The sequence below is a fragment of the Myodes glareolus genome, chromosome 5 (assembly GCF_982192425.1).
Source record: "Myodes glareolus chromosome 5, mMyoGla1.1, whole genome shotgun sequence".
NCBI lineage: Eukaryota > Metazoa > Chordata > Mammalia > Rodentia > Cricetidae > Myodes > Myodes glareolus.
This window is the reverse complement of record NC_142030.1, coordinates 34894335-34916655: the sequence shown is the minus strand read 5'-3', so window position 1 is coordinate 34916655 and position 22321 is coordinate 34894335. Positions and strand designations below refer to the sequence as shown.

The window sequence follows — 22321 nt, the reverse complement described above, 5'->3', positions numbered from 1 at the left end:
AAAAGCCAACTCCTTTGCAACATAGCATCATGAACCCTTCAAAACTTTGGTAAAAACAAAGATCTAAGTAACTGAAGAGATTTTTTCATGTTCATGCAGGTTCACTACTGTTAAGATCTCAAGTCTTCCAAATTTTATTTACAGAACATGAAATCACAATGAGAATCCTAGCAAGTTGCTTTGTGGATAATAACACACTCCTTCTAAGGATATGGAAAGAATAGCCAGAATTGCCAAAAATCCTAAAGAATAAAGTTGGAAGACTAATATGGGATTTCAAGACATTTTATCAGGTTGAAATAGTCAATATTACATAGAACTACTGAATGCATAGACAAACAGATCAATGGAATAGAATGGCAAGAAACTGACCCACACAAATGAGGTCAAGTAATCATTGATAAAGTAGCAAAGCAACACAATGAAAGACATATTATTTTTCAATAAATCATGCTAGAATAATTGGATATTCACATGCAAGAAATCTAGACATAAACATTGTGCCTCTCACATTTCACAGTAGATCACAGTCCTAAGTGTAAATCACTAAGTTCTACAAGATACTCGCAGGCTGCCACTGTGCTTAAACTGTGAGCAATAAAAAACCTGTGTTCTCTCACTGTTCTGGACACCATGCATCAGGATGGCATGCTCTCTGCAAGTTCAATACAAAGACTCTTCCCTGTTTCTTATTACTCTTTGCTGGATCCTAGAAATCCTTGGGTAGCATGCCTCAACTTGTTGACACAATTCAAACCTCAAAAGCCTGCCTTCCAACCTCCCAAAGTTACAAATACTTACCTTGAGCTTTTAAAACACATACCCCATGCTAACATTTCCAGGAGTCCTGACTGATCCTAATCATCCAAACTGTTTCCAACTTGCAGAATACTGAAGTCTGACAACCTTTATTCTTTTCCCCAGGATAAAGTACCTAAAAATGTCACTGTAGTGGTAACAGTCAAGCTTAAGAACTGGCGGGACTAGAGAGCAGCCAGCACAGCCAGCAGCTGCAGAAGACACAAAGGAACACAAGGGCTATGGATCCATGAGTCACTTGCCTCCTAATCTCTTCAGGAACAGTCAGGTGGCGGGACTACTTTTGCTATGCCCAGCTAGAAATCACAGTAGGAAAGGCAAAGGTCTTCCAGTGCTTGCTCCTCATGAATCCCTTGGCAATAGACAACTATACGCAACAGCAGACAGCCTAAAGCTGCAACAGTCTAGTGTCAGAAGGAAAACTTTGGGCAGGTGCTGGGACTCTTGGCCTTATGGTGACAAGTACAGCTTTTGTGTGGATCTAGGAAGTCAAATTTTTCTGGTTCTTGATAGTGGCTTGTGTTATAGTGCCAAGGCCTAGGGTGTCTTAAGATCCTTGGGCCATGTATTATTCAAGGTTCTCTAAAGGAACAGAACTGAAAAAGTGTTAGCATGTATTTATTAGGGTTGCTTATAGGCTATGGTTTGAGCAGTCTAAGTATAGATGTCTTCCAAGGATCTAGCATTCATTCGTTCTATGAAACTGGATGTCTCCGGAGTCCCAGTCTGGTGCGCTGCTAGGATTCAGTCTACATTAGAATCCTGAGAAGTAGTTCTAACACCAGTGAAGGAATGTCTCGGCAACAGGACAGAACTTGCCAGCACAAGTGAAATGCCAAAGTAAAATGCCAAAGCTTTCCTCCATATTCTTTTACACAGGCTGCCATCAGAAGGTATGGCCCAGAATTGGGGTGGAGCCTCCCACCTCAAATGATCCAATCAAGAAAAATCACAGGTGTGCCCAGATGCATGGGTTTCAGTTGGTTCCCATGTACTTGGCAATCACAAGGAGCCATCATAGCCCATCAGGCCACGTCTTCCACTGGAACTGCTGATGCCATAGCCACCCCTGCTACAGCTCTACTGCTGGCTCCCATCACTGCCACTGCCACTGCCACTGCTTTGCTACTTTTGTTTTTTTGGTCACTCTTGCAACTCCACTGTTGCTGCTGCCAAGCCTTGCAGCAGTTCCCACAGCTATCTCCTGCAGTTGTTAGATCCTCAGTCTCTCACTTCCGTGGCTCAGTCTGTCCATCATTCTCCACTGCACAGCTGCTTCTTCAGTGATTGTACCACTTTGAAGTTTAGCCTGCCAACTGCTTCATGCGAAAGCCACTCAGCTGTTTTCACAGACTTTTCCGTATTTCTCTCTTTTTGTTGTTGTTGTTGTTGCTGCTGTGGGTTGCTTTAAGATTTATTTTCATGTTATGTATATGAATGTTTCTCTTGAATGTAAATATGTGCACTTTGTATGTGATTGGTGCCTGCAAGGGCCAGTAAAGGGTGCTGGATCCCCTGGAACTAGATCACAGGTGGTTTTAAGCTGTTATGTGGGTACTGAGAGTTGAACCTCTGCAAGGGCACATGTGCTCTTAACTGCTGAGTCATCATCCCTTCAACCCCTAATGGTCTGTTCTTCAAATAGTTCATGTTGTTCAGGATAGCCTCAAACTCAACTAAGTTAACCCAGGCTGTCCTTGAATTACTGAACCATCTGCCAACTGCTAGAATTATAGGCATGCATAGCTGTATTTGCCTGGCCTTTTCTTTATGTTAATGGCACAGTGCACTCTACGAATGGATTTCAAACATAGACAAAAAGGCTCACTTGAGCAAAGCCTTTTATTGAGCCCAATGTTGTCAACGCCAAGAAAAATAGCAAAAAAAGGTGTCTACAAGTCACCTCACAAAACTGACCTGCGTGGTTACACAGCCATAAAGCAGCTAGCTATGTGCATCAATTTCAGTCAATACACATGTGATCACAACATTGTAGATTTTATTGGGTTGGTGTCTTGCTTTTGTTCCAATCAAGAGATGTACCCCCACTCTGGCCTACATGGTTATTACAGGAAGGCCAATGAAAGCCATTTGAAATAACCGTGGCTGAAGCTGCACCTTTGGGATTTAGAGCAAACAGTTGTGATCATTATATAAGCTCCTCAAGATGGTGTTGGAACAGGATAATTCACCTACCTTCTGCCTAGAGTTCACTGTACAAGGCAGGCAATGCACCAGAAAAGAGTCAGACAGCTATCCACTAAGCAGCAGACTGTCCCATCCCCCCCACAGATACAGTACCATTATTGAGTACTAAGATAGCTCACTGGGTAAAGGCAGATGCCATGTAAGCCCAGCTACCTGAGTTCAATCCCTAGAAACCATGTAAAAGCTAAGGAGAAAACCAACTACAGCCATTCACTGAGTGCCATGACATGCCTTCAAGGCCATACACATAAGAATATAAAGCTTAAAAACGTATTAACATTAGCCAATACTGACTTCTAACAGTACTTTAACAATGATCAACTCTTACTCAGGGTCGCAAAAAGGTGAGTCTTCCTAATCTACCTCAAAGCCACACTTTGGTCCTATTTCTAAATCATATTTTCCTGGATAGGTTGAAATTTTTCATGCCATTTTGATTTTTGCTTAGGAAGTCTCTCTTCAACTTAGTTCCTTCCCCTCTGCACTTTAATTACAAGCAACAAAGGTAAATTATGGTCCAAAAATACCTTCTTTAAAATGTCCTCAGTCAAATGTGCAAACTCATTTTTATACGCTCTTTCACCCAGCTGCAGAGCATAATCCAGGTCAGTTTCTGACCCTCTTGAAAAGGACAACCTTCCTCAGTGCCAGTAACTGTAGTTATCACTCCTTTAAGATCTCATAAGAAAAACCTTTGATAGCAGCATTGTTTGTCATAGCCAGAACTTGAAAACAACCTAAATATCCCTCAACCAATGGATGGATAAGGAAAATGTGGTATATTTGCACAATGGAGTACTACACAGCAGAAAAAAATAAAGACATCTTGAAATTAGCAGGCAAATGGATGGAGCTAGAAAACATCATATTGAGTGAGGTAACCCAGACCCAGAAAGAAATTATCCTATGTACTCACTCATAGGTGGTTTTTAAACATAAAGCAAAGAAAACCAGCCTACAAATCACAATCCCAGAGAACCTTGACAACAATGAGGACTCTAAAAGAGACCTACATAGATATAATCTACATGGGAAGTAGAAAAAGACAAGATCTCCTGAGTAAATTGGGAGCATGGGGACCATGGGAGAGGGCTGAAGGGGAGGAGAGAGGCAGGGAGGGGAGCAGAGAAAAATGCAGAGCTCAATTTAAAAGGGGGGAAACTTTGAAGTCCATGTCTCAAAGACAACTCTGTTCAGGGTGATACACACATTCTCTAAAACAAGCTTATGATTGCACAATCCCTTCTCATGGGAGCCTTTCTCCAGAATCGCATCCATATTGTTACCCAAGTCTTGTTAAACTTTAGAGAACTTTAGTCGTGTGTCTTAACACTCTTCCTGGGTCTACCAACCAGTTGTTAACCAATTCCAAAACCTGTATTATGAAGGTTAGATTCCAGGGCTTCCAAAACAAAATACTATACCACAAACTGGATAGCCTTATAAAAAAATTAAAATGTATTATCTCACAGATGTGGAAACAGAAGAATGAAGTTCAAGTGTCAGCAAAGCTATCATTCCCTCAGAGAGCCAGAAGGAAGGGCCTTCCTTTCTTCTGGTGCCTGCTGTCCACCAGCAGTCCTTGGCGCCCTTGGCATCCTTGGTGTCCTTGGCTTGTAGGCACAGCACTCCCATTTCTGCCTCTACCGTCATATCATACTCTCCCTGTGTGCCTATGTTCAAAGTTCTTTTGTCCTACAAGAACATGAGTTACTGGCTGGGGCTTGAATTTCATTTACTCACTTCTGCAAAGGCCTTAATTCCAAATAAGGTCACAGTATCAAGTGCCAGGATTAGAACTTTAAAGTATCCTTTGGGAAGTCAAAACTTCAAAATAAGACAATTACAAAGATAAAATCTAGTGAACCTAAGTTCTGGGAATTAATATTTTAAAAATTCATTTTACATTATAACCAAGGTTCTCTGACCCACCCCTCCTTGTGCCATCCCCACCTCACTCCAGGCCCACGCCCATCTACTCCTCCCAACAGATAAGGGCTCCATGGGGAGTCAACACAGTTTGGCACACTTAATTTGGGGCAGGACCAAGCCCCTCCCCTCTGCATTAAGTCTGAGAATGGCATTCCCTCATAGGGAATGGGCTCTAACAAGCTAGCTCCTGTACCAGGGATAAACCTGGTCCTACTTCCTGGAGCCCCTCAGATAGTCCAAGCTTCACAACTGACTCCCGCATATGGAGGGCCTAGTTTGGACCCAGGGAGGCTCCACAGATGTCCATCCATAGTTCATGAGTTTCCACGAACAGTTGTCTCTGCAAATTTCTCCATCATGATCTTGATCTCATTTGTTCATGTATCTGCTCCTCCCTCTCTTTGACTAGATTCCTGAAGTTCAACCTGGTGCTTGGTTTTGGATCTTTGCATCTTGTTCCATCAATTACTGGAAAAATGTTCTAGCTTCTCTGGAGCTGTGGACTGTGGTCTGGTTATCCTTCAATTTGCTTTATATCATCTGTCCACTTAAGAGTATATACTGTGTTTGTCTCTCTGAGACTGGGTTACCTCACTGAGGATTTTTGTTGTTGTTGTTGTTCCATTCATTTGCCTACAACTTTCATGATATCATTGTTTTTTTTAATAGCCAAGTAATAATTCATTATGCAAATATACCCCATTTTCTTTATTCATTCTTCAGTTGAGGGGCATCTATATCATTTTTAGGATCTGATTATTAGGAATAATGCTGTTCTGAATATTGTTGAGCAAGTATCCTTGTGGTGTGATTGAGTATCCCTTGGGTATATGCTCAACAGTGATATTGCTGGGTTTGGAGGTAGATTGATTCCAATTTTCTGAGACTACTGTTTTCCTGAATGACTGTACAAGATTGCACTCCTACCAGCAGTGGAGGAGTGTTCCCTTACCTTCACATTCTCTCTGGCATAAGCTGTCCTCAATATTTTTTATCGTAGCCATCCTAACAGGTATAAGACAGTATCTCAGAGTCGTTTCGATTTGCATTTCACTTATGTTGAGCAATTCCTTAAATGTCTTTCAGCCATTTGCGTTTCTTTTATTGAGAATTCTCTATTTAACTTGCCACCCCCATTTTTAATTGAATTATTTGGTATTTTGGTGTCTAAGTTTCTTGAGTTCCTTATATATTCTTATATATTTTAATATATTTTTATATTATTTTTTAGTAGCTGGAGAGATGGCTCAGAGGTTAAGAGCACTGGTAATTATTTTGTTGCTGCTTTTCTTATAGTTGCTACATTTGTTTGTTTGCTTGCTTGCTTGCTTAGTTTTTGAGACAAGGCCTCGCTGCATATACTTTGATACCCTGGGAGTCCACATGCAGAACAGATTGCCATTCAACTGTGGTGACCTCCTTTAGAACTCTCCCAAAGTGTGATATTATAGCCATTGCCACCAAACTCTGCTGGCAATAAGTTTTTCTACTTTATTAAAAATAAAAAACGTTATCTGTTTTGCAAAAGATATTATTGAGAATAAAAAGATAAAAAGACCTGAAGAAAACATTTACAAATCAGAAACCTGATCATTTATAATCCAAAATAGAGAACTTTAAACATTCAGCAAGAAAACAAACCAATCTAAAATAAATAAATGAGCTGATAACTCACCAAAGAAACAAACAGATAAGTGATCATGTAAAAATATCTTTCACATTCAACATTATTAGAAAATTACTAACCAAAACAAGATACTCTTTTTATCTGTTATTTGTTATAGTGGTTAATTAACAATACCAAATACTAGTGAGAATGGGAACCATAAGAACAAGAGATTGCTGGTGGGCAGGGAATATGGTGTAGCCACTGTGATGACAGCTTTACCATATCCTTACAGAGCTAAACATAGTATTAGCTAGCTACCATGAGATTCAACAATTGTTCAATGGAGCACTCAATATTTGTAGCTATTTTATCAAATTCTATCAAAAACTAGAAGTAAATAAGATATACTTCAGTATTTGAATGGATACACTGTGATATGCCCATCAACGGAATATTACTGAATAACAAACAAACGAGCCATATAAGATATGGAGCACTTGTAATAAATGTTAGTAGGGAAAGAAACAAATTGACATAAGCTACATACTAGATGATTCCAACTAGGGAACACCTTAGAAACAGTGCAGCTGTAAAAAGGAAGACCAGATGCAGGAGTTTGGAAGAGTAAATACAAGAATGAATCAGTAGAGTGGCAGGGGGTTTTAAAGAAATAATACTGAGTGTAGAAAGACGATATATTTTTCAAATTCTAGAGAAATGTGCCCTACAAAGAGTAAACCACAGTGCCAAGTAGAACCTTTTGCTGGTGATAATGCAGTGATTCAATGAGCAACGACTGTGCCAAAGCAGTAAAGTCAGCACCAGGCGCACGAGAGGGATGAAGAAGAATGCGAGCATCTTGTGTTGTTGCTCAGCTTTCCTATGCATCTAAAACTCCTTTTAAAAAGCCTAAAAATGTTTAAACAAAAGAGACTAAAAATTTTATGATAACTAAAGCAAGAATAATAATTAGAGTGTGGAATTTATAACATCTATACAATAAAATGTATAATAATCATAGCTCAATGTATGTGTGAGATGCCACAGTAGAATACTAATATAAAATCATTACATTCTATGTGAAATGGGACATTATTAAAAATAGACTGTGAGCCAGGCAGTGGTGGCACACACCTTTAATCCCAGCACTCAGGAGGCAGAGGCAAGAGGATCTCTGTGAGTTCAAGACTAACCTGGTCTACAAAAGCTAGTTCCAGGACAGGCTCAAAAGCTAGTTCCAGGACAGGCTCCAAAGCTATAAAAAAAAAAATTCTCCAAAGCTACAGAAAAATCCTGTCTTGAAAAACTAAAAAAAAAAAAAACAATTAAAAAAAAAGATTGTGATACACTGTACGTCTATAACAACTACTGACAAGAAGAATCAAGAAGAGGAGAAAAGCAGAAGAGGAAATGCTGCAGCTAATGTCAAGGAAAGATGCAAAGGAGTCATTAAAATGTCCCTACTTAAGTAAGGAGAGAATGAGAAAGAAAATAATAGGGTTAAAGAACAAATCAGACAAGCAAAGTTGGCAAGACTGCAGATAAGTATCCAGCCATATCAACATTACATTTAATGTTCATGATTGTATCATGCACATCAAGAAGAAATATTAATAAGATTGAGAAAGTCATATCTAATTATATACAATCTGCAAGAAGTCTGCTTTAAATATAAAGTTGTTGATAAAAGAACGGGAAAAGATAACCCATGCTAACACTGATAAAAAGAAAGGCAAATAGAAGCAAGACACAAACTCCAATTTTTTAAAGTTCCATAAAGACATGCACTACCTAATAAAAACATACAGCCACTCCACTGAGTGTTTATCAAAAGAACAATGCTTCAGAAGTCATAAAGGGGCTGGAGAGATGGCTCAACCGTTAAGAGCACTTGGTGCTCCTGCAGAGAACCTGGGTTCAGTTCCTGGCAACCACGTGGCAGCTCACAACTTTCTACAACTCTACTTCTAGGGGATCCACACCCTCTTCTGGCCTCCATGGGTACCAGGCATATGTGTGACACACATACATTGTATATTGTCATTGAGGCAATATTCATACATATAAAAATGCATAAAAATAAACTAAATCATTAAAGAAAAAAGGAAAGGGAAAGTCCCCATAGTGGAGGTGGAGACAAGCAAACAGAAAACTAATGAGGATGCAGAAGACACGAAAAATACTGTGAACTAATTTGACTAAGTTTCAAAAACACCTCACCCAACAAATAAATAAATATCACTTTTAAGTGGATAAGGAGCATCCACAAAATTAAGTCATAATTCTGGTACCTACCCCTCCCCACAAAAAAAATAAAAAATCTTATGGAAAGGGGCTAGAGAGATGGTTCAGCGGTTAAGAGCACTGGCTCTTGCAAAGGTCCTGGGTTCAGTTCCTAGCACCTACATGATGGCTCACCGGCATCTGTAATTCCATTTCCAGGAGATCCAACACCCTCTTCTGACCTCCCTGGGTACCAGGCATGCATGTGATGTGTGCACACGCACGCACGTGCACACACACACACACACACACACACACACGATTATCATACACATAAAATACATAAATCTAACTTTAAAAGTCTTATGCTGAAATATAATATTGAAGTTAAAAAAGAAATCAAAACTAAAAGCCCTCAAATTGGAGGTAGTTTTAAAAAATTCATTTCTAAGAAAACTGTCATCTCAAATCAGTGACAAATGAAATAATGAATTATTTTAATTGAATATAAATAAAGATAAAACATCAAAAAACTTTAGTCATGCATATGAAATGATGTTTCTAAATGTACAGTACTAGATTTACTAGTTTACATTGGGAAGTAACAATGTCAAGTTCATAATCATGTGTGACCTAAGAATTTTTAAAAAGAAATGAAGCCCAAAGCAAACAAAAGAAAAAAGAAATGAAATAAAGAAACCAGTAAAGAAGCTGACAAATAAAAGAAACACCAATAATTTCAGAAATGTATCAAAAAAAATCAAGAAAAGCAATTATCTTCTAAATAAGCACTTCCCAGTAGGGCCTTGAATGTAGGTAAAGCACAGACCACTGTGACTGAGAAATTCCACTTTTATTTAATTCCGTTTAAATTAATTACACCTAAATAGCTCTATGGCTGGTGGTAACCTTGGGATAAAATGCTGCACTTACACTACTGAAAGAAGAATGATGGGGAGGGGAGTGACAGAGAGGGAGAAAGGGAAAGAGAACATGAAGAGGAGAGGGAAAGGGGTAAGGAAACAAAGAACCAAAACCAGAAATGAAATGAAAAGGGGACTTCACTAGAGGCCTTTTTAGTGTCAGCTAGACAATCGGCATGCAGTAAAACAGCTAAATCCCAGGTGTATAGCCACATAGCAAGGGCTGTTTCCAGGAAGCCCCAGAGTCCTGAAGCTCCCTTGAGAGAACCGTACAGGGTCTGTGAAGGATAATGACCCACAGCACACAATCATCGCCGGCCTATGTGCTTTCCAGCTGAACTCTATCAGACCTTGAGAAGACAATTTACACCAAATGCCCCACAGAGTAAAAGAGGAAACAATAACAAGTAATCTTATAAGACCACCATCAACCTTGATATCAAGATCAAAGACATATCTTTACAAGCCAGTATCTATCAAGAATATAGATGCAAAAAGCATTCAATAAAATAACACCAAATAGAATCAATATATTGTTCTATTCTTTCAGTTCTTTAATTTCCTTCATAAATATTTTATAGTCTCAAGCATTCAAATATTGCAGAATGCTTATTAAATTTATCTGTAATTTCTTCATGACACTGCAAATGATAATATGTTTACATTTTTACTGTTCACTGCCAGTATTGAAAAATGCGACTGATTTCTTGTAGATTTCATATCTTGTATCTTTGTTAAGGTCACTATTTAGTCTAACAGCTCTTTTGTAGATTTCTTGGGATTTCCTATATAATCATGTCCACAAATATATTTTTATGTCTTTTTGAAAATCTGAATACTTTGTATCTTTCCACCTTCTTGCTTTACCAAAAACTTATATTAGTATTGGGCCCTCCATAATTTTCATTCTTCCTCTCTCCTAGAACCAGCACAGGTCTGCACTGCTCAAAAGCAGTTTTATCATCTCATTTTCAAAAGACAACATTTCACTCTGAGTTCTAATGAGAATATCTGCAAATGTATTCCTTACTACACCCATTTTAAGCTACTTAGTGCATTTCTAAGCATACAGAAGCCCAAGATGTTTCACATAAGGACTTATATCTGACCACTACGAGGACTTCCTTACAATAAATACAAATGGTGAAACATCCAGACCCCATGGTATTGGTGTGAGAACAGAAAAACACCTAAGCAGGGAAGAAAAAAGGCAGAAATAATTCTCACAGGGTCAACTAGTGTTTGGGAAAGGAATCAAGACAGTACTTTCAACAAACAGTGAAGAAAAAATTGGACCTCTCTATGCAAAATTATGGACTTCATCCAACTCTCATACTATGTACAGAAGTGAACCAAACCTAAACCCATAAAGCTACTGGGGAACACGAGGGGAAGCGGAGTAGGATGACACAGACCTGTCTGTAAATCCCAACACTTGAGAGGTGGAGGCTGGAAGACCAAGAGTTCAAGACCAGTCTGGACAACATAAGACTTGGTGTAAAACAACAACAACAAAAAAGAAAAACATCACCTAGGGGTATGACACTGAATCAGATAAAATTCTCTGCTACATGAAGAACGCACCATGTTAAATGTGGTTTTACAGAAAAGTATCAAAATATAGACGTCATTAACATTAAGACAGTACACACACATACACCCGTGTGTATACACACACACACACACACACAACTGGGAAAAATACTTAACAAAATGTTTACTGGGAAAGGGACGTGTACCCTATATATAGGGCTCATGACTCAGAAACTATTTGAGCAGGCACATGACCAAAGGAATACAGATGACAAATATACACATAGAAAGATTCTTGCCACATTTGATCAACTAAAAGGACACTGAGGAAACTATGAGTGCAAAGATGGAGGCAGGAAACCTAGCTGAAATAGTCAACAGCAGGACAATAAACCAGCACGAATAGAAATTAAACCATTACAAAAGCGCACAGCAGACTGGTGAATGGTTCAGGGGGTGAAGATGTTTGTCCATCAAATCTGGCAATCTGAGTTCAAGTCTCAGAAGCACAGCAAAAGTAGAAGGAGACAACTGATTCTGCAAAGCTGTCCTATGGCATCCAAGCGTGTGCCATGGCATGTGTACACATAACTCCCCACGATAATCGGAAATAAAGTTTGCTTAGACTGCCAGTCTGATGTGCACACTAGAATTAGCTGAAGAGTTTTGCAAAATTCCAATGCCTGGCCACCCCAGAATAACAAAATCAGTACCTATGAGAATGAGATCCCAACACTGGCTGTTTTTAAAGTTCCCTTGGGATACCCCAGGGTGAGCTCCAGTTTGAGAAGCTCTGAAAAAATCAATCTAGGCTTTGCAACTGTCTATGCCTAGACATAAAAATATATACAAGGTAACTTAACCCTCCCTTGGCCTCAGAATTGTCATCTAAATTACAGAGGGAATATACAATCTCCCAGAGTTGCTGTAAGACTGAGATTATATATAAAGCTCCTGATAAATGGCAATCTCCCAGGGTGAGCCTGAGAAACTGCCGATACTAAGTGTGAGAAATACTAATTCACCCATCAATTCCCCATTTTCAGTCATTTCATTGTTAGATTGAATATTTGTATTAAGGAGTACAGAAATGCTAATTTTTCACTTTCCTGATAACATGCCACCTGAAGCTATGCCTATGGAAGGAAATCTGGCTGACTATTGCTGTGGAACAATGGTTTTATCCTGTTAAGATTTGTTTAATAAAATGCTGATTGGCTAGTAGCCAGGCAGGAAGTATAGGTGGGGCAACCAGGCAAGAAGTAGAGGCAGAGGACAATTCTGGGAACAGGCAAGACGAGGTCTGCAGCCTTCACCCAGGCACAGAGGAAGCAAAATGAGAATGCCTTGCTGATAAAAGGTACCAAGCCACTTTGCTAACACAGAAAAGAATTATGGGTTAAGATATAGGATGTAAGAGTTAATAAGAAGCCTGAGCTACTAGGCCAACCAGTTTATAATTAATGTAGACCTCTTGTGTACTTTTTGTAACTGAACAGCGGCGGGACAGAAATCAACAGACTACAGCAGTGATCTTCAGAACCAGCAGCACAGGAGAGTCTCAAGGTTGCCAGGCAGTGGTGGTGCATGCCTTTAATCCCAGCACTAGGGAGGCAGAGGCAGGCTGGATCTCTGAGTTCAAGGCCAGTCTGGTCTACAAGAGCTAGTTCCAGGATAGGTTCCAAAGCTATAGAGAAACCCTGTCTCAAAAAACAAAAAACAAACAAACAAAAAACAGTACCAATGTCCAGACTCTCTCTGAGCCAATTAAATCTGGGGTGGCACCAGAACACTGATAGTTTGTAAAAGTCGATTGAACGGTGATTAGGAAACAGAGTGAGAGCTGCAAAGCACTGGTTTGCGCACTAATGAGATCCCAGATGAACTGCGCATCTAAGTCACTCACAGGATTCTTTAAAAATTGATGGACTCCAGAACATTACTGTGACTTACTGACTCTGAATCTGTGAAAATGGAGCACAGCATCCCGCAAATTCTGATACAGCTCTCACTACAGACTTTCTGGGTCACTGCTCTGCTGCACACACTTACTGTCCCTGTCACTGTATACCAACAAACATCATTTGGAATTTCCACTGGTCCCAAATGCCAAGCCTGTCCAGTTGCTTCCAATCATAGTAACCCTCTAGCCTTATAGATTTTTTCCCAAGTCTCTTATGTGAAGCCAAATCACCTACATCATTTCCCATGCACTGTACCGAGCACTGGCCATGTAGATCACTGATCTTTCCAACCAAATATCTTCAGTGGTCTGCCAGTTTGGAACCATAAAATCTGACTCATTCCCCAAGCTCTTTGTGGCAAGCAATCAATGTCAACACTAAAGAATTGTACCTCATTGGTTCCCTGCATAAATCCAGATGAAATATGCTGGTTTTTTGCATCTATCAGCAAACTCACATATATTTATTTTACCTATACAGACAACGCAATCAGAAGCAAAGTAAGCAAGCCCCAAGATGAAATAATACAGTGCCTAGACCCTAACTAAATGCAATGGCTAGAATGGAACCAATCAACAGGTAGGGATACCTCTCCGGTGTCATCACATTTGTCCTTAGATCCTTACAATAACTAATCAGACAACTGTTATTATTACTCATTCCCACATCATTAATGAAAGAAAGAGAGAGAGAGAGAGAGAGAGAGAGAGAGAGAGAGAGAGATAAATGATTTGCCCAAAGTCACACAACAAGGCAATTTAAGATACAGCAGATCTGGCTTTGGGAGTTATGGCCAAGCAGCTGAAAAAAAGTCTAAAGCAAAGCCAGGAACTGGAGCTCACTCAATATCAGCCATTATTACATTTGTATTTTAATATAGCCCATGTGGTCAGGGAGCGATAATAACCTATAAAACTGGTTTTTCCCTGGTGAGACTAGAGCTGTAGATTGTGTAACTGTGGGTAAATTAGATCCAATATGAAATGTAGCAATAAAAAGATCTTTTCACAAATTCTTAATGATTGTCACTGTGACCATCTTCTGACCCAAAGCACAAGCAGCCGCGCTACAAAGCTAGATAATCCTAATCAATCAGGACCAGATGTCTAAGGCAGCTGCAAACCGCAAACTTGGTGAATCAGGTCTCACTAAAGAATGTGCCGAAGGAGAAGATCCTGTATGGTTGTAAATGTCACCCCTCTAGGTCACATTTGTAAAAACAGTAAAAGAAAACAAAATAAGAACTCAAACAGAAGTTATATTCTAATGAATCAGATGCTATTCATGAATCTAAATAATTTAATCTTTGTAAAACCTTCCCAACAGAAAAATCATAAAACCATACTGGCTGGCCTCACAGGTTCATGACTACACATAGGCCCTTAACACAGCGGCAATTCAATTCTGTCACCTCAGTTTCCTTTCCCACTCTCCAGAGAACTCTGTCACAGAGTGCCCACTAGCATTGCCTGACTGCTGACAGACAGGTCTTCCTCCACTAGCAACATGATCCGCACCTATTGCCTCAGTTTCCCTTCTAGCTGCTAGCTGGTTTTAAAACGTAGAACACAAGTCTGTTGTAACTCTCCTCTCAGACTTTCAAGGATTCCCTCAGGCAAAGTTCCTCTCTTTTATCTGTATCATTTCTCTCATCCTATGATCTCAATCACATTAGCATAGGGACAAATCCTTAAAAAAAAAAATCAATTTGACCAAAAGGTCCCTCTTTCTTATTGACTAAAGTTCTGTTTATTAAAGTGATTAAAATCTTCACAGTTGTCAAAAACATTGGGGGGTAAATTCTGTTTCCATTTGGCCTTGGTTTCTAGTTTGGGGTTGAAACCATCTTGTCTCAGCCTCCCTCACGAACATCTTACACAATAGCATTCAACACAAGCAACAACCAGTTTTCCCCTCCTTATTTATTTCATGCTCCCCTCTTCTTTGTGGAACTCTCGGTTTCACTCAGTTCTCTCTAGACACCCCAACCTTCACTAGCTCTTGAGGGTCCATGGCACCCTAGGCCTCCAAACCTCCCTGGTCACCAGAGCCAGGTCTTAGAGGCCCAGAGCAGCTAATTGCCAGTCCTATCAGAAGCATGCTCCTCAGCCGCACCCCCAAACCTTCCTCTACCCCACAGCCAGGGTTGGCAGGCCCACACCGGTCACCCCGAGCGGTCACCCCGAGGCTAGACCGAAGCCTGCCCTCCCGCCCCCACGGTCAGGCTCACTCCACAGACCAGGGGCCCCTCGGAGTCCAGCCTGTGCTCGAGGCCTCCGCGCATCCATGGCTCCTTTTCCTTCCTGAGAGGCAGAAGAAGGATGACCCCTCATGCCTGAGTGCCACCTGACCTGGCCCACCTCTCCTCACCTGGGCCCATCGTCCCCGCGGCCCCAACCGCCTCCCAGGAGGTTCGCGCCAGAGCCCCCACGAGCCTGCGCACTGCAGTCTCATTCAGCCAGTCTAAGCCTGGTCGGAGACGGCAGTGCTTCCCCTGCTGGTCTTTCGCGGTACTGCAGCTCCCGGAATTAAGTTCCCCGTAGTGTTTGCCTCTAGCCTGTGTGTTTTATTTCCTTCCTGCCACGCTTACAAAGACAGCTGTTGTATGAAGCATCCACACCTTCTGTGCGAGTAGTTTCTAAGTCGCCTACTGCGTCCCAAAGGGGTGGGACGGGGAGTCCCTTTAGATTTAAGATCCGAGCAAGGCAGACCGATGAGTGCAGAAGGAGTCCCTCATCCGTGCCAGAATAGGAAGTCAACTGACTACATCAGTTGGAGCAGTTTCAGCTAGAGAGGTCACATTAGAGGAACTTCAAGAAGTAGACGTTGCCTGAGAATGTGAAGCCAGACTCCTTCTATCTTGACGAGAGCATCTTTCCATTTGGTCCAATTCCCTTGAAGATATGGCAAGACGTGTGTGCTGCGCTTAGCCCTGGTTGTTCACGCTTGTCCAAGAAGACAGCCTATCTGAGTTGCCGTGTAGCCCAATAGCAAGAGCTACCCTTTGACCTGGCCCAGGGCAGTGAGTTTCCTGTTCCAGGCTCCAGGGCTGGAAGTATCCTTTCTTCATTGACCTTTCTAAACCTGTGTTTTGTTGGCTCTCAGTAGTGGGAGGCATCTTACAGGCCCTACTGTATTAAACAAAGCCATCACTTTGCCTCCAGAGACCAAGTCATCCAAAGAACTCTACAACTTTTGTCTCAGTTTTTAAAAAGGAGACCGAATTTTATGGGGGTGTGTTGAGCCTAAACAGACAGATGTATTCAGCTCCAGTGCCCGCCGGAGTTCGGTGCTCACATCCCTGTCTTGACTGTTTCTCCCAACAGCTAACCCAGTGCTCTGTCCCTTGGTCCTTCTGAGAGAAAGTAGGACTGGATCCCTTCGTGGAGTAGAGAGTGATCCCAAAACAGAGACCAAAAACCTGGTTACTAAGGTCCCTCTTTTCCTAAACCCAGAACTTAACCTCACAGGGTTTCCAGCCATGTTCCCAAATCCATAGACTTTGCCATAGTTGCCCCTAATTTGAGTACCCAGAATTCCTTTGGGGTGACCCCTAAGGACTAAGCAATGTCTATTGCCTGCTGAGGAAAGGTTCAGTCTCTCATTCCAAGTTATAGACTAGAAACGACCCTAGTGGGTACCAAGAACCAGTGCCTCGGGATCATAAGTTATGTTTATTTTGCCTTTTAAAAAGTTTTATTTAATATTCTTACATGCATATAGTTATGAATCTACCCTCCTTTCCTCTCCAGCAGTTTCTCCTTTATCCCTCCCATCCTTTTCCTTTCCAACTCTCTGTACTCACTCTTGCTTGTTAAGACCCACTGAGTCCACTCAGTGCCACCCACATGTACACAAATATAGAACCGCATACTTGGGGCCTGAGTAGTTTCTGAGGCTCCCCATCCTTGAAGAAAACTGACTGCACTCCCCAACCCAGGCAACCATAAGTTGCTAAATAGCTCCTTTGTGAGTCTCATCTGTGCTGGGATTTGTGCTGCCTTGATCTTTGCAGAACTTGTGTGTGCAGTCACAGCCTCCGTGAGTTTATGTGCACAACTGCATTGTCATATCCAGAACGCACTGTTTTGCTACAGGAATTTCTTTCCTCTGACTCTTGCAATATTTCCACCTTCCCTTCCCAGATGATCTCTAAGCCTTGGGGACAGGGGGTACGATACAGATGTCCCATTTAGACATGAGCATGTCATTGCTTCTCATTCTCTGCATGTGATCAGTTGGGGGTCTCTGCGTTAATTGTCATCTACTACAGAAATGACTTTCTCCAATGAGGACTGAGAGATACACACTAATCTATGGTTATAAAGATAAGAACTCAAGAAACAGTTTATTGCTATAACAAAAACAAGAGAACTAATTTCAGCTCGGATTTAAAGCCACAAGATGAAACACATGCCTGGAACCATTCGCTGGGCCAAAAGTCCATAGCTGGCAAAGTCACTTCGTCCTAGTCTCCCAGGCCCAAGCTTAGTCTCAAGTTCAGTCAATACTTCAAGCCTGGAAAAGCAGGTAATAAAAACTTAAAAATACTGACAGAAACCTAATCATGGTAATACATACCTCTAGCCCCAGCATTCAAGAATCACAGACAGAAGGATCAAGAGTTTGTAGTCGAGTTGAAGAGGTGGCTCAGCTGGTACATGCCATAAAAGTGTGAGAACCTGAGTTCAGATCCCCAGAACCCAAGTAAAAAGCTGGGCACAGTGGCACGTGCCTGTAATGCGAATACTAGAAAAGGAGCTGTGGAAACAGGGGAATCTCTGAAGTCCATTCCAGCCAGCCTCGCCCAGTAGATAAGCTTCAGGTTTAGTGAGAGACTAAATAAATAAATAAATAAATAAATAAATAAATAAATAATTTGGCCTCAGATAAATAAATGTGGTGAGTGGTCTGCCTTCTACATGTGTGCACATGCGTTCACAAACAGCCACCCACACATGTGAGAACACCCATATTAACAATCGCATACAGCATATACCATATACACATCTCACAATATGACACACGCAGATGCCTACAGAGAGAGAGCTAATTCAGGTCGACTAGGCTATGTAATGAATTCCAACCATTGTGGAAGCCTGTCAAAGGAGAAGAAGAAAGAAAAGAGAAACAGTGATGGAAACAGAATAATCCCCTGAGTGACATTTCCCCTCCACAACAACCCTGGTGCAAGCCTCTGTTTGGTTGTTCGGTTTATTTTGGGATGGAATTTTTCACAGCCAGAATTAAATATGAGTTGATGAGAACCATGAGCTTGAAAGAAGCTGTGCGGCCTCTCTGTGTGCCACTTTCTTTCTGCCTGACTTTGAGACACTTGCCATAAAAGACTCTATAAAAATAAATTGAGCGAAGTCCAATCCCAATAAAAGCCCCAGTGGAGACTGAAAACCATTTTATTTAAAGAGCTTCAGAAGGACATGCACTTACTTTGTAATAAATGCCCAGTCCCTGAGCCTGGCAGATGGCAGACACCCCACAAATATAAAATGATTGTTCCATTAGATGGCTGTTAACTCATCTATAACTTCGATGTACCCATTGCTCCGTAGGATATACCACAAGGAGAGAAACCATAGGCTTTGCTATTGTATCTCACTAGTTGAACTTAACAGAGCACAACTTCTTGGTGTCTTTCCAATGTCAATCAAACTTGCTCCAGTGTCTTTTTTCACTAGGCTCTTGCATGTAAAACCTAGGGCTGGTCCACGAGGTGAAGCACCCAGAACAGTCCCGTTTCTATGTAAAGCTCCCTCTAGCTTACCTAACTGCTTGTCCCCATTCTGTATTCCCACCTGGGGAGAGGGAGCGCTACTGTCTTTCCTTTCTCCTCCTGCTTTACATACATGCCCTACCCATCAGACCCAGGCTCTGGCACCTCTGCAGTTGGCATTCTCAGAAAAGAATTGTTGAGGCAGGTATGAACGATGCTCATTGCTCCTCAGGGATTTCCCTGCAGGAAATCTTCACATCTGTCTTCATTGCCTGTGCGGTGCCACATAACCTCCATCCACCATGGTAATTAACCCTTTCAGGGTTGTCATTATGAGATCTCCAGCACTCACTGTAGGACAGGACTCCTATGTAGTTGGCTCAGAATCTCAGTTATATAGTACCGATGACCCAGGGTCCCTTCATCTTCCTGCTCCAATAACCATAATATTGATTTCATTTGGTCGATTCTTAAGATTGGTTCTACTCTTTGGGTTCTGGAAAGACCAACAGTGTCTACCATTGGAGTGCATAAATAAGAACTTGTGAATTTCCTTCATAGATGCATGGAGGAACTTTTCCAAAACACTCCCCAAAATATCTATGTGTCCCCTAAATTAAATATGATGGTTCATTCTATCACTATCAAAGGGGCATTTCTCTGAAGACAGCCAGCCAGGCAAACCTGGGCAAGAAGGAGGATGGTAAGATGCTTAAAATGCGATCACAGACTACTTTATACCCACAGAGAGAACACAGGACTGGTGTTGAGAATGGAGTCAGAAAGAAATTTGGAGTCTGTTGGAGTGTTGAACAATCTCTTATCAAAGGTGAGGGACATCATGTCAGTCAGACAAGGATGATTCTAATTTTTTTAAAAAAAAAAAGCAGAGAGCCCATAATCATAGCTTCCATCATTTCCTCTCCTGTTCCTCCTATAACCTCAGCTGTGTCTATGTAGACACACACCCATGCTCTCCTCTTTTGCTCTCCCAGTCCATCAGTGTGTGCAGCACATCTGTCTCTTCGGTCCTTTCCACACCGTCTCTGATAGATAAAGCCATGGCTCATATTGCTGCAAGGCCTTAGTAACCGCTTCCTCTGCAAAAGAGTACCGTGCAACCTCACCTCAATATAAACATCCCTCTGTGATCCTCTCTCTATCTTAAGAAATCACAAATGCTACACGTACAAAGCCAAACATGGTCAAATCAATTATTTCACAACAGTCCCTGCATTAGCCAGCTTTCTGTTACTGTAACAAAATACCCGAGATTATCAGCTTTGAAAAAGAGGAAAGGTTTATTCAGACTCTCAGTCTGAGCAGTTTCAGACTGCCACTTGGTCCGGTGGCATGTGGGCCTGTCTTCCTTAAGCCGATTGTTGTCCTACTCCACAAACAAGACTAATCTCTCCAATATGAATTCTGTAACAAACATAACTGAGAAGTCAAGACTCTTAACTCATAATCTACTCCAGCCTTGGCTCCTCCTCCACCTCAACTTGCCACTGCCTATGCCCAACCTGCCAAGTCCTATAATACACATTTATTCAAGGTCTATCTCTCTGACAGGATTAATCATTCCTTTGAGGTTACTTTTTTAACCTGTTGTTTATATGTTGATGTCTGTACCATCATTCTGGCAGCAGTCCTCCTGATTATGGTGCTGTCTCATGTGTTTGTCTTTGATCTCCTTCTAGGTAGCAGGACCCCGTAGAAAATCCACATCCACATCCCTCCCCATCATCTTGGCCTAACTGGGTACTGGGTGCTCAATAAGTGTCTATCACGATGAAATGGAGCACATAGATACTTCTTTTCCAATATTCTTTTGGTTCCTTTTTTCTCTATGGTTGTATTCTGCAACAGAGCTCATGTAACTAGGAGAAAGAAATGTTTTAAATTATTTTATTTTATGAAAAACTACTGTAAGCACCACAGTGGTGGCTCTATACAGGCAGGCTGGTGAGCAGTCATGGGCAACTCAGATACAGGCAATCTCTGAGGCTTTCCTTCCATCTCCTCTGTCTGTAGATCTGTAGCTTTCTGAAGAACTCATTTTGACAGTATGTGAGGCGGCCATGAAGGAGGCAAAGCAGAGTTGAGTGAGAATTCACCGTTTTTTTTTTAAAATGAAACCTTTTTGACTTGAAATGATTGTGTTTTTATGAGGCCCCTAACAATGAGAGTGGGGGTGTCTCTGACTCTTTTGCCTATTCATTGGATATTTTCCTCTTACTTGGTTGCCTCATCCAGCTTTGATGTGAGGGTTTGTGCCTAGTCTTATTGTATCTTATGCCATGTTTGGTTGATATTTCTTGGTGTGGGAGAATTGCCTGTATTCTGTCAATCATATTTTAAATAAATGCTAATTGGCCAGGGAGGAAGTATAGGAGGGAAAACCAGACAGGAAGTAGAGGTGGAGCAAAAAGAACAGGAATATTCTGGGAAGCAGTAAGCTCCGTCCACAGTTCTGCCCAGACCACCGGAGAGGCAAGGTGTAAGCTGCCCCCCGCTGAGAAAGGTACTGAGCTGTGTGGCTAACATAGATTAAAAAATAATGGGCTAACATAAGTTAAAAGAGCTAATAAGTAGCCTGAGCTAATGGGCCAATCAGTTTATAATCTTATGGAATCCCCTGTGTGATTTTCTTTGGGGTTTGCCGGCTGTTGGGTACCGGGTGGGAGAGAAACCCCAACAAGCAGGCCCCTCCATGTTACAATTTCTACTCTTTTCTCAAGGGAAATAGAGGAGCAATAGATCTGGGGGTATGGCTGGGAGAATGGGAAGGGTGCTGCAGTCAGGATTTATAATATGAGAGAAAAGTATTTTTAAGAGGGAAAAGAATGTTATACAAATGGAATCAGATTTGTACTTTCTTTTGGACTGCTTTTTTTTAGAGTAATTCTTTGGAGTTCCATCCTACCTTGTTGTGTATGTGTCAATTGCCCACTTTTTATATGGATTATCACCCTTTGTTTAGCCATTCATTGATTGAAAGACATTTGGTTTTTTCTGGCTCAGTGCAATTACAAATAAAGTCACAATGAGAATATATGTATAAATATAAATTTTAATTTCTCTGGGATAAACTCACAGTGTGCAACTTCTTCGTCCTGTGGTAATTGTGTGTTTGGTTTTTATAAACTGTTATCAAGGTGTTTCTGGATCGAATGCAATAGTTTACATTCTTAGCAGCGTCGAGACTGTGCATTATTAGCGGTAACGTAGAGGCGGTGCATTCTTAGTGGCTGCATAGAGGCAGGGCATGCTTAGCAGTATAGAGGCTGTGGATGCTTAGTGGCAGCATAGATGCAGTGCAGTCTTAGTGGCAATGGAGAGGCGGTACAGTCTGAGTGGTAACATAGAGACAGACAGT

General features: G+C 41.3%; 1 protein-coding gene across 3 annotated transcripts in view; it reads right to left on the bottom strand.

Moving 5' to 3' along the window:
* The window catches only part of Ptpn20 (protein tyrosine phosphatase non-receptor type 20), a 106484-nt gene extending 90919 nt beyond the window's left edge, over positions 1 to 15565 (bottom strand). For all 3 annotated transcript variants that reach the window (XM_048421429.3, XM_087906259.1, XM_048421431.3), the window contains exon 1: positions 15451 to 15565. In XM_048421429.3, coding sequence (XP_048277386.1) covers positions 15451 to 15544 — 94 coding nt within the window. In that variant the 5' untranslated portion in view covers positions 15545 to 15565. The remainder of the gene's footprint in view (positions 1 to 15450) is intronic.
* Positions 15566 to 22321: the final 6756 nt, after the last annotated feature.